The following is a 14,243-nucleotide window of genomic DNA, read 5'->3' as shown; positions in this document are numbered from 1 at the left end:
ACTTTATTTATAATTATTAATAAATGTCATTATTAGAAAGAATTAATTAATAAGAAAGAAAGAATTAATAATAAACTGTGATATCATCACATTATAACAACAAGATGAATTCAACTCAAGTTTGTTGCGACAATTACATAAATCTCAGAAGTTAAGGTTAGAAATCTGTAATTATTTGTATAGTCTAAGTACAAATATAATAAGCAAATATCAGTTGCAAATATAATAAGATTGAATAATTTTTTAATTCTTCGATAATAGTGAATCTCTATGAAATATGGATTAGATTCGTATTGTACAATATTATTAGCGATAATGCTTTACTTGCCAATCTCACCAATATTCCCTGGACTACTCGACGTATTATAACGTTGACATTACGTCGCGAAAGACGATCCGGAGTTTTGCTCGCGGCATGGGCACCGGCGTCGCGAGAGACGATCCTGAGACGTGAGGGAACGCGTGGATACAACAATGCTGAATGTCTATAAATAATCGAATCTGCGACAACGGCCGCGTGGCGGCGCGGAAATCGCGCGCGCGCGCGCGAGCGAGCGAGCGATAGAGAGAGAGAGAGAGAGAGAGAAGAGAGGTGGCGAGGTGCGACGTGTGTGACTACGACGCGGCCGCGACGGCCGCGCGACGCGCGATGCATGGTAGTATCCCTTTGCGTATCGTGTGGTGTGTATCTTTTCGCTGCCGCAGTTTATTGCTCGATCGCTCCGTTGACTCCGTTCTCGTGCCTGCCGATGCGACCTTCGTCCCGCGTGCCAGCGATCGTCGCCGCGAGCGCGTCGTTCGCCATCGTCGGTGTAACCGCGGCGGTGCATCCGCACGCTATCGCGCTTACACGCATCTCGGTATTAACGTCGTCGTTGTCCGCAATCGTTATCGGCGTGATCGATCGTGTGTGAGATTGTGCGGTGCGGAATAGTTTCCTCGTCGCTGATAAGATAGGACGGAGAAACATTGGACACGACCTATGGTGACTTCGAGTGTCGTCGGATTTATCTTTCCCTCTTTCTCTCTCTCTTTCCTCTCTCTCTTTCTCTATCCCTCCCTCTCTCTCCCTCTCTCTTTCCACTTTTCTCATACGTGTGGTAGCACCTGAACTCGCCTAGCGGAGGGACTACGGGAACGGATCCGAAGCGGACACCGCATGAGAGGTAAATGGAGAAAAATTGTGTCCTCTTTTTTTTTTTGCGCGCGATCGTTTGGGAACGCGATTGTGGCTGCCAGCGCGGCAGCCATATTTCCGCGATTTCGCGAGGAGCGATGTCGTAATGAGCGAAGCAGCGACGGGTCGTTGCTAGTGGATAAGAGGAGTGATGCGAGATTCTATAACGGATCGTCTTCCTTATGTCTTTTTGTCTCTCTGCGTGTTCCGATAATGTGCGCGCGCTCCGTACAACCCACGTCTTTTTGCGTCGCTGTGCATTCCGGGGCGCGGGTATCTTTCGCTCGATAGATACAGTTGACAGTATACATCGTACAAAGCCAGCAAAAGCAAAGACGCATCTCCCCACCTCTCTTTTCTTTCCTTCCATATCTCTCTCTCTCTCTCTCTCTCTCTCTCATTGCTCCTCCCTCCTTCCCTTTCCTTCTCTCCCTCTCTCTCTTTCTCTCTCTCTCTTTCTCCATAGTACGCTTTTATCGTATAGCTCGTGGTATTCAATATTAATGAATTTCATCGACGAAAACAGACTGCAGGGCGTTTCTGTTTTGCGTGCTGCGATAATACGCTTCTTCTCAATCTTTTCCGTGGGAAGACGAGGCGTCAATGCCTCGCGAGTGCTGGAAGGTTCAACAACGATGCAACGTGCGATGCATTCACATTCCAACCGATCGATCGATTTCCGAGCTTGAATTTGTTCAATACGAAATCCATATACAGCGTGAAAATTATAGAGAAAAAATCGTGTTTGTCATTAAATAATGTGTGTGTCAGGAATACACGTGTTGGAAGCGTAAACACGACGTACACCTGCGACGATCTGATCGTGAGAGAGAGAGAGAGAGAGAGAGTCGATGTGTGTGTGTGAGAGAGAGAGAGAGAGAGGCTGCCCTCTCGGATAGCTGGAAAACATTCCGCACGCAGGAAACACCTGTTGTATGCGACGCCCACATTCAAAGTCGATCGCTCGCTTATGCGTCGTTGGTAGTAGGTGCGTGGCAGTCGATTATTTATTAAACAAGTCAAACCAGACTGATTGATTTTATGAATTGGATGTAAACAATAGAGAAAACTGATGAAGTTATAACCTGATTATGTATAATACTTTGGATAAAATTAAAATGGTTCTCCAATAAAGTACCGAAAATTTGGTGTGCCTCATCAGGAGTCACTTAAAGTCAAATATCTGCATAATTTGGTTTAAATATTTAATATTCTGTCTTAATGAAGTAGTATGAAAAAGTATGAAACGTAGTAAATGAAGAAGTTTTTCACTGAACGAAAAGAAGACGTTATGTTTATGTTTCGAAGTTAAATTTGTGTACTAGTTTATGCATAAATATATCTTCCCAAAATGCGCGTTGACCCATTATTGTTTTGTGACTATTAGGGCCATTCAATCACATTTCTGTCATAAAGGCAAACGTGAAATACGATTGGATAATTTTCTTTATGCATACAGTTATGCTATGCAAGTTTGTGTGGTATGGTCATTACAGTCATAATTTTTTAAATTATTATGTCGTTTTTTAAAAAAGTCTATGATAACAATTGTGTGCAGTTAGTTATAGAAACGTTTCCGTTACTTATCTGTCACCGAGTTATATGTAAAAAGTTACATTTTTAACTTAAATTTTTAACTTCAATTAGGAGTTGATCTCGGGATTGATTCTTAAGAAATGGATCAATAACTTTTTTTGATAGCACAAATTCGGTTCTTTGCATTTCTTCCTTTATTTATTATTATTTTTTTTATATAGTCCTGATGGTTTTATATTAAGTTAGCAAAACCACAAGTTTCTTCTAAATGGTATGTAATATAAAGTTATAGTTTATAATACAAATTAGCACAAAATAAGCACTAAATAATTCAAAAAGGTTCTTCCTTTTGCGATTCTGCTTTGTTTTATCTTGCTAGCTTGACAGAAGTCGACTAAGCGTTTTTATGTAAAAATAAAAATAAGAGGAACAACCTCCATTCTTGATTTTGACAAACTAGATCATGATGCTGAACAATATTCAAGAGATTTTGGCCATCGGTCGGAAATGTTAATGCCGGTATTACTTTCAAGTCTTAAAGTACTTATAGAAATAACTCGTAAAGTACTTATAGAAAAAATATTTTATTATTATTTTGAAAAGCTCTCGAGGTAAGCTACGAAAATATGTAACGAAAATGGAAGATTTCATTAAAAAAATTTAAAGTAACTTTGATCTAACCTTAACATCACCCAGCATCAAATCAATGATATCTCCTTATGTCTCCCTTTAAATGATACAACTTTTGTTTGAAACATTTTTTTTCCTATCATGGTTTTTAAGAAATATTAATACATAATTTGAAATGAGACACCCTGTATATGTGTTTGTCCGCTTCAACATGTTGCTACCATAACTTCTACTCACTCCAACGTGTTCGTTGGAATGACTAGAAGCTTCGGAGCTATAGAACCATACTAGAGGTTATTGTAGCTTGCGAGATGCGGACAAATCTTATATATTTTTTATTCGCGCGAATGCGTATGAGAAATTTCTACGTCTACAAACATATCGAGCGTCAATGAAAAGAAACAAAACATCATGGTGGAGTGGCGACTTACGCTGGTCATTGTCGAATATAAAGAGAATCAGCATTTTTATACCGGATGGATAGAAGAGCGGCTATATATCCGTGACGTGGCTATCGAACGATTCGGCTCAATCTGTCTATTCCAGACGTCACATCGTATAGAGAATGCCGTCGTTCAGTGCAGCGGTCAACGAACGAAAACGACACGGTATGAGCATCGAGAAAGATTTACGCACGAGTTGCATCGTGCGACATGACGCGCGACGGGGACAATGTCATATTTGTCGAATCAAACGTTCACGCGTAGAATTGAAAATAAGAATATTTCGCCATCACATAAAGGTTCTCTCGCATGCGTCTTCACATGTCCGAAAACAAGTCGTTTGACATTTGCGCTGGTCATGGATGATTATAATATCTCGATAACCTTATCCGGCCGAAAATCCGTAGATAATATTTTGCATCGTATATCGAAATATCACAATACGCAATATATATTTCAGGCCATCACACGTAAAAAGAAGTTTAGTTTTTCTATCAAAAAATTAGTTATCATAAAAACCGTAAATATATTAACTAATCATAATCGAGCTCCTTTACCCAGAGAAAGGTTTCTTTGATTTAAAGAAATGTTTCTTTGCTATACGATTAAAGAAAAAATTTCTTCGATTTGAATATCATTTCTTTGATTTAAACATTATTTTTTTAAATTAAATAAAAAAATTTATTTGATTTAAAGAAATTATGTTCAAATCGAAGAAATTTTTTCTTTAACCGTATAGCAAAAAACATTTCTTTGAATTGAAAAAAACTTTAATTATAGATAGACTCTCTTTTATTTGTTATTACAAAAACAGACAAGGTGATACAATTAATTTCGTACGCAACTCGTGTAGTAATACTATTAATTTTATATAACTAACAATATATTTGTATACAACGCAGATTATATTACTGGACCAATAGTAGCATGTTCAGATATGCAATTTAATTGGGTTAAGTGGATCTGCGAGTGCGCAATATTGAAATCTTCGATAAATTCGTTGTATTTGTGGCACCCCATTATCAAAATTTTGTAATGTATGTATATTTGCAATCGATAAATACATGAAATCGAATTAAAATCTGCTTTAAATAAATTTAAGATATTTTTAAAAAATACTTGTGAATTTAGAGAATAACGTTTATAAAATCAGAAAATATTCGTATTTAATTAAAACGAAGTGTCTACATAAGGTTTTATACAATTTTTGTCTATTTTATATGACTAAAGTTTATTTGAAGAATTTGCAAAATTTGATTCTGTTTGACTCCGTAAAAAAAAGCGTAATATCATTAGATAAACTTATGATGTTTAGTCACTAATAAAATATTACTGTCTCAACGTTTTCATGAAAGAAAAATTGTTTTACTCTTTAGCAGGAATATTGCATCTATAGCAGATTTATTATTAAACATCTTTACAGGATAAACATATACAGGGTGTTCAGAAATTCGCGCATTCGGAGTACAGAACATGATACTTTATGCTAAAACAAACAACTTTTTTCTGTAAAATTACATTCGGTAAACAATTTTTGCGTTTAATTGTTATAACTTTAATTTGCTCTTCTGCAAAAACTACTTGTCAATTTTGTAAAAGGAAAAAAGTTATTTGTTTTAACATAAAGCATCATACTTTGTATATGATCATATAGTGTTGACTTACGTAATATGTATTATATAATTATAATGTAATAATTGTAAAATTTGGTTACATCTCAAGAATTCTTTATATCGCAATATTAAAATAAAAATATTTTTGCTTTTTACAAGAAATATCATTATGCACATCTAAAAAAATATAGAGTACTTATATAAGACCCTGACGCTAGTTGTTCGTATATTTTGAAAAAAAAATCTATTACATAAAATATAAATGTTTCAATCCTATATTTTAAGTCAGGTCTGTCCATAACTCAGATTGTCGTAAAGTTCTCAACGTTAAAAAAAAATAGTAATTTCTACAACTCATTTGATTATTTATCGTTTTGCACATGTATACACATTTTAAATTTTCATTTGCACACTTCCAGTAAAAAAGAGTCACTAAAAAAAATGTTAGGGAAGTAACTTCTCACTAACTTCCCAACTGCGAGCAAATTAGAAAATTGAAAAAAGCATATTATAGTAGAATTTTGTTTACATATTTGGAAAATTAGATGATTTTCCATTTGCACATGTTTAGTTAAAAAGTTATTAACGATTAAAGTAACGATAAAGGACGGTCGACTTTGACAGATAGATTCAAATCGCGGTTACTGCATTAAAAATAACATTAGTCGATAGATTTTCGTGTGCATATTCCGAAACTGATCAATTTTTCGTTTGCACATCCTTGTTTAAAAAGTTATTAACTAATAAATACTAGAGAGGGGGACAACTTCACAACAAAAATACATTTTCAGCTCGAATTCTAAAGAAACGAATTTGAATCCAATCGATAGATTTTTGTTTGATTTGAATCCAATCGATTGATTTTTGTTTACATATTCTGAAACAAATCGATATTTCATTTGCATATGCCCATATGTCATATAGGTATTAACACCATTACATTTTTTATGACATTTTTTTTGTTTAAATAATGTGCAATAAATTCGGGATTGGAATATTTGCAGCGCAAATAATTCTAGAAACATTTAGGGTAAAAGTTAGTGCAGCAATGAATTGTTTTAATATACTTTACTTTTGTACGTTCGCTAGCATCGCCACACTCTGGTTGCATTAACTGAAATTGATGAGTAATAAATTACGGATGGAGATATTTCAAGAGAAAATAATTTTAGAAATATTTTAAGGCCAACATTTCACAGTAATTGCTTTAATATACAATATTGTACTTTTATATATGCGCTAGCATTGTCATACAAGCTTGTATAAGCTTCTGATACTTGTATAAGCTTCTGATGAAGTTTTTCTTATTCAAATAATGAATAATAAATTCGGGATCGAGATGTTTTAAGAGCAAATAATTCTAGAAAATTTAAAATTGTACATTTTGGTGGTACAAATTCTTGAATGTGAAATAGCGACTGCTTCCACTCATGACGAAAAAAAAACTTTACCTTGAGCCTGATAGGAGTTGAGTTCAATTAGTGGTTCGCGAGAGATTTATTAATTTATTAAATAAATTTATAGATTAATATATTAACTTTTTGTATTACATTAGTATAAATTTAGTTCTTCATATTTTTTGTCTTTTTTTTCTCATGTTGTTTTGCTAACTTAAAGGGATCCAGTTATAGTATAAGTAGAATTTACACACATACGATTTACATGTCACTGACACATTACTACATACTACTATCAATATCATGCACATAAATAAATTTTCGTATTACAATAATGTCTAAGTTCAATTCTAAGAACGTCACGTTGTTTCTTCATGCAAACTACTAATCTGTGGACTATTATTTCGTAAATACACATTACACAACTTTTATATGAAGCAAATGTCACGATGTGACAGTTATAGAGCACCATATTGGTCTAAGAAATGATAAAGAAGATATCAATTTCGAAATTTTTTTACTTTGTTTGTTTTTTACTTTGTTGTTTTTACTTTTTGACATAAACTCCATCTTACAGACACAGTAATACATATACTTTAATTTTAGAAAAGGATTTTCGACGAAAATCTGTAAAAGAGGAAAAAAGTAATTGTTATATCAAAATTATAAGTTATTTAGTTGGATACAGACAGTTTTAGGATCTTTTTAATATTAAACTAGCAATGATACGTTTTTTTTTTTTTTTTCCTAAAAATGGCATAAAATAAAAAATTTTTATTGATAGTAGAAGTTAATACAAGAAAATACTATTATAAATATTTATTTGCCTATTAACTCCATACCATAAATATTCCAACAGATTTGATTTTATTAATTTGGTCCTACTTAATAGAAGTAATAATCGACACGTATCATGAATGATGAGATGTTGAGAGCTTATATTTACATTCGCCACTCCCGTTTATACGTTTATTTAAAATGAACTCGTTCCGCAGGTGAATATGTATGTGTGTGAATACGTGTAACACGTGGACGCGCACGTATACGCATATAGATATGAACGACAAATATAGACATAAAAGTGGCGATGTAATGTGCAAAATGGCAGCAAATTTTGCACGGAATCGTGAAAATAGTGGTGTGTGCGAAGGCGAAAAAAGTGTAGGAGTTGATATAGCTAATGACTGAAGAGCCCTCTCTTTTTTTTCAGCCTCATCAATTTTTCCCTTGCCTTTCTTTCGGTTCGTCGCATAGCTGATACACGCTTGCTGACCGGAGCTTAATTCGGTGAAAAATACAGTAAAAAAATTTAAAGGCGGGTACAAAAGAGAAATTGTAACAAATTATGAAATTAGCTTAACAATTAATTTTTTTTACGCATTTAAATACATTCTGATTAATCAATTGCACATAATATTCTTATTTTTTATTTGTATCTTTCTTATCAGATTCCTTATTTTATATATATCGTATTTTAATTTAAAATAATATAATCAAAGTTGCGAATAAAATAACATTATATTTTATCATAATATTATGATAAAATAATAAACATTATTTTATTATATCTTACAGAATATATATAATATTTTCTGTTATTATAATAACATTAATTAATAAGTAAAAAAAATATTTATTTATGTTATCAGTTATGGCTCTTTTACATTCTTCTCTGTTTTAATAATAATGATACAAAGTATTTCACGTTGTACAGTTATGATCTATTAAGTGAATGCGACTTATTGTCGCGGTGATGATTGACTTAATCGCTTTAATCGCGACGCGAATTTCCGTGTGTGCCTTTATTGCTATATACTGGCACATAAGTCTGGGAGGCGTGGCAACGTCGAATTTAGATTCTTGGCAGCTATTCAACGAGAGAAATAGACTTTCAGTGAGTGGATAGATAAATAGTCGCTTTTTCGAGAGAGAGAGAGAGAGAGAGAGAGAGAGAGAGAGAGAGAGAGAGAGAGAATGTATATACAGGGTAATTTGAAATGATCATTTATCGTTGAAACATCGTATTCCTGACTTATTTCGAAGACAATTTTTCTTTTATCAAAATTTTATCTGAAGGCTTAGGTTTTGCGCTCAATGGAAAAAATATTACGAATAGGAATAAATATTAAGATTTCAATTGATCAGAAACCGCGTATTTCAATGTAACTGGTATCATGGCTAGGTGGAAATCTTAATATTTATTCCTGCTCCCCTAATATTTGTTCTATTGTGATTTGTGCGCAGGCCCTTACAATTAGTGTTTAAATTATAAGAAAAAATAGTGAATTACGGCACGCGTACAGAAGGTAACAGGAACGGCACAAGTCATCGTCCGCCGTGGGCGATTATGCGGGATGCTCGCTACAATTAGCTGCTATATTATACGCGATGACGCATATGCACATACACGAGAAAGAGAGAGAGAGAGAGAGAGAGAGAGAGAGAGAGAGAGAGAGAGAGAGAGAGACTCATATGTACACTCATTCACTTTCTCATTCACTTACTTACTCATTATCTTCATTCGGAGACTTTTTGATGACAACAAGCTGAATAAGTAATCAATAGGGTTACATTAGTACTAACGCTATCGAGTGAAAGTGCGTCACTTTCGATAGCGCTAATACCAACATAATCCTATTGACTACTTATTCAAGTTGTTGAAAAAAGTCCGCCAAGTAACGTGTGCTATAACGCGAGTTTTTCTTCAAATTAATTTAAAGCCACCAAATGATAAAAATTGAGGTAACGATTGAAAGTGATGATAGATTTGTTCGCAAATGCGTAAGTACGAAATTTTAGCAATTAAATGCATGAGTAAATCCGCGTGTGTGAATGAAAGTGTTGCAATTTATAAGAGAAGGAAAAAGTTTTCACAGATAGATTAATTAGTAACCAACCGATAGATTAGTTCGAAAATAAATTGCATGACTAAATCTTTGAATATATATATATATATATATGTACAATATATTGATACCTAATTGATATATGCTAATACATTTTATGGAAGAAAAAAATTTTAGTTTATCACTCCGTGTGATTTGTCATGTGGAAATGTGTCACCTCATTGCTATATCAGTCCTAAAGAAATTATTTATCTGTCTTTTCCAAACTATAGCAGTACAAAAACATCGAATCAGATATCATAATATGGTATCAAGAGTGAGTTGAATGAGTAAGTGAGTGAATGAGAGAATGAATGAATGTCTCTCTCTCTCTCTCTCTCTCTCTCTCTCTCTCTTTCTCGTGTATGTGTATATGCGTTATTGCGTATAATATAGCAGCTGATTGTAGCTAGCGTCCCGCATAATCGCTCACGACGGATAATGACTTGCGCCGTCCCTGCTTACCTTCTGTATATGTCCCATAATTCGCTAACTATTTTTTCTTATAATTTAAAAATTAAACTTTAGATAAAATTTTGGTGAAGGAAAAATTGTTTTAAAATTAAGCCAGGAATATGCTATTTCAAGGACAAATGATTGTTCTGAATCACTCCATGTACACCCTTCCTGTATTGAATGTAGTGTTCTATTACGGATACATATACTGAGGGAGACCGTAGAGACTTGATTTTCGAACCCCTGCGAAGCTAATCCTCCATTATTAAAAAAATTAATTTTTTCAAAATTTTACATAATTTTTTCATAGTTTTAGAGTTTTTGATAGTTTTAGACAACAGTTCCGGCCAATTGAAGGCATGAAAATGCGATATGGAGGTTTAACTTCTCATTTTTTAAACAAAATCTTTTTTTATTAGAGTTTTGGTTAAATTTTAAACAATTCTCGCGGGTTTTTGATACATTTTAGAAATAGTTTCGATTGAGGAAGTAAAAAATAGGATTGAATATCCAAAAACTAGTATTTAAAAAATAATCGCAACTTGGAAAATATTAGTTTAATGCAATTTCTTTCATTAAGATTTTTTTTATAGAACTCTTCAAAGGCTATTCAGTACCTTGATTCTGTTATTCTTAACGACAATTCGATATCGTTATGTCGTCTGTCATTGCATAGGTTTTCTTCCATGCATAATATAACTTATATTATGAACTATTTTTACGATATGTATTATGTTTGTCGCGTCACATGCTCCAACATACTTTAATAAGCTCCTACGATAGTTTCTACTCACTCCGACGAGCGCGTTGGAGTAAGTAGGAGCATGTTGAAGCATGTTAAAGCATTAGACGCGAACAAATCTCTAATATTATATAAAACCAGAGTCTCGGATTGAAAAATTTCGGTCCGGATTACTTAATCTAAGGTTAAATTTTTTATGTTAGTTCTTTTACTGTAATGGTTACCGAGTTCGTTTAAATTTCAGTCCTTTTCGGTCTTTTTCGGTTTCGGTTTTGCGATAATTATATACCTGTATTGAAAATTGGATAGTCTCGCACCATAATGATAATTAGGCCGAAATTTTAATCCATAATATAATTTTTCCAAGTCCCTATATGAAACAGACACAATGAAACTAACAGTATTTATCGTTTAAATATTTAAACATATTGAGCTTGATCTCAATATGATTTTTAATGAATGACAAAATGACTAATTTATAAGATCTTGTAAAAACTGTTGCGAAGACTATGTTAGGGTTGTGAGTCACTGTTTAATACTGTGGACTTTCAAATGTAATTTTTCAAGAATGCTCATTAAAACAAAAGATAATTGTAAAGAAAATTAAAAAATCTTTAAAACAATGTTACTTGACTCATATTACGAGTAATATTTAAAATATTTAACTAAAAAGTACTTTAATTAAGAAAATAAAGCAACGATTGAATTTTATATAGATATAAGTATTTCGCATAAATCAATCAGTTACAAAAAAAAGCAGAAAGTTTTTGTTGTTTTAATTTGTGTAATTATCATAATTTGACTTTATCAGCTCTGAATATTTTTGATGAATGTATCATATGCGGAATACACACACACACACACACACACACACACACACACACACACACTCTACTGCTTATGTGTGATATATTTTAGTTTTTTTTTGTATTTTTAATACTTCATTAATTATTAAGAATATGTAAACATATGTTTATAGCGTACGTAAATATTGATTCAGTAGGTGCGTTCAGTTGTCTACAGTATGCCATTTTGCTGTGTTCACACTTTTATAGCACTGGAAAAATTAAGAATGACTAATTTTAAGAAAAAATGTCTGAATAGCAAAATTTTTTTTTATGTTAATTCACAAATTTTAATTGATAATTGTAAATTCTACGTAAAATTATAAAAGATTCAAAACGTAAAACATTCGTTGCATTATAAAAAGTATCTCAAGTAGATTAAATTAAGAAATTTTCGAGATCTGCTATTTTTAATTATCACGCACTTTGTGCCATTTAAATAAACTCAAGTATTTTTATACTAAATTGCCAGAAATATTGTATTAATAAAATTTCTTGTTTTAAAGAAAAGAAAGCAAACTGTATTACATGAATATGTGTGTTATCTCAAGTTTATAATTCTGGAGGCTTTTTGTAATAGAATACAAAACAAAAAATATCAACCATATAGAGAGAGCATAGAGAATACAGGCTCGTATTCAGAACACGGTTATAACAATATTAGCACGCATTTAGCGTATAGTTCACGTTATATACACTATGGATTTCAGAAATAAATAACTGAATTTCTCTCTCTCTCTCTCTCTCTCTCTCTCTCTCACACACACACACACACACACATACACACACACACCAGAAACGCGAATTTATATCGATAAAAACATGAATACGAGCCATAGAGTATATATCTTAAAAATCGCTTTCTCTTTTTTTCTAAATGTTTTGTTAAACAGTCGAAGCAATCATAGCAAAAAACATAATTGTACAATATTATAATCAATAAAGCAGATCTTACTGCTCTGTAATAATTATCAAAATCTTTTGCTTATGTACAATATTCGTTGATTTGTTATAAGTCACAGATGAATTGATGATTCTTCTTTATTTTCTTTCTAGATCATCTCTTGGATGCGTGAAAAGAGCGATAGAGCGACAAACGCGGAGAAAATCTTGCTGATAAGACAAGAGTGATGTTTGTAAATAATTAATCTTTCGGAAACGTGCATCTACGTCTTGTGGCGAAAAGATAATCGCGGTGTCTACATTTGCGAGTGTTAAATAAAAGAAATCTGGATGGTGCTCCGCAGTGAATATTACATATCTCAGTGAATATATACTACTTAGAGTGTGGCATATGGCCCTGGACTATGGTACTACCACATACAATATGCACCACACGAATCAACTAGGTATGTATCAATGTGAACTTAGCAGTATCAAATCGATTTTTCTTCAGGTTCTAGTTGTTTACTTAAATAATTCAAAATTTATTTATTTTTTTATTAGTTTTTTAGAAAATATATGGTTATATTTAATTAATTTTGTGCAAATTTTTTCTACTTTAACTCTCTAAAAGCAAGTATACTTCTATTATTTATTTTAAAATTAAATTTGAGATTAATTTGAAATCTGCGTAGATTAATTACGCTTAAGAATCGAAGATGAAAATATTGCATGTAGTATTGAACATTGAAATATAATTTTTCTAACAATATATTCAATATATTCATATTAAAAAGCATTTCGTATTTATGTTGGAAACAGTCCACTCTTAAGTCTTTGTGTTAGATTTTGTAACATATTTTTGAGTGTTAATATAATATAATGCGGTTATGTTGTTTAAATAGTTTGTGTTAATTGATATTTAACATTTCTTAGTGTCAAAGTACACACACACGCGCGTTGAGGGAGCCTAATTTCATCGATTTCTGAGATGGCGTGGCTAAAGTAAACAATTACCTTAATTTGATATAGCCGAGCGACATTTTCTTCTACTTGATTTATTTATTTCACAAAAAACTGTGTCGATTGGTATACTTTTATCAATGATTCAATTACATACCTATAGTATTTTTCGCGTTGTGTGTGTACACACACACACACACACGCGCGCGCGCGCGCGCGCTAAGACCCGACTTGTTCAACTCCGACTGCATGATCGAACTTATAATTACGGATTGCGTGTAAAAGGAGCTCGTTATTACTCACAGTGCTTGCTCCATTTCTTAAAACTTGATCGTAATTTTCACTTACGACACGATATAAGACTCAAGATAACCTCACTTTCGTTTCATATACTCATTCATATATGCATTCATAGTGCGGAATTAGAAAGGTGACCCATTGCGCATATTGGCGGAGGTCCCGTCACGTGATCTGAAATCTTGACCAATCAGAAATTCAATTCATTTGCAGTGTGAATGAGTCATGTGAATTTCTGCAAATGAGCTCAAAATTTGATTGGTTGACACAGATCTCCTTATTACTTTCAACTTATACTTTATTTTATCTTTTTTTAATATGAATAACAAGAATAAAATGACATACATCATGCGCATCATCATGCGTGAAATATTATA

The 14,243-nt window shown here is 32.8% G+C and overlaps 1 protein-coding gene across 5 annotated transcripts in view; it reads left to right on the top strand.

Moving 5' to 3' along the window:
* The first annotated feature begins 677 nt into the window (after positions 1-677).
* The window catches only part of LOC108755110 (histone deacetylase 4), a 42,224-nt gene continuing 28,658 nt past the window's right edge, over positions 678-14,243 (top strand). For all 5 annotated transcript variants that reach the window (XM_018497925.1, XM_018497927.1, XM_018497929.1 and 2 more), the window contains exons 1-2: positions 678-1,166; positions 12,781-13,073. In XM_018497925.1, coding sequence (XP_018353427.1) covers positions 13,019-13,073 — 55 coding nt within the window. In that variant the 5' untranslated portion in view covers positions 678-1,166; positions 12,781-13,018. The remainder of the gene's footprint in view (positions 1,167-12,780; positions 13,074-14,243) is intronic.

Source organism: Trachymyrmex septentrionalis, unplaced genomic scaffold, assembly GCF_001594115.1.
Source record: "Trachymyrmex septentrionalis isolate Tsep2-gDNA-1 unplaced genomic scaffold, Tsep1.0 scaffold83, whole genome shotgun sequence".
Lineage (NCBI taxonomy): Eukaryota > Metazoa > Arthropoda > Insecta > Hymenoptera > Formicidae > Trachymyrmex > Trachymyrmex septentrionalis.
The sequence above is the reverse complement of the archived record's forward strand: the minus strand, read 5'-3'. Positions and strand labels throughout refer to the sequence as shown.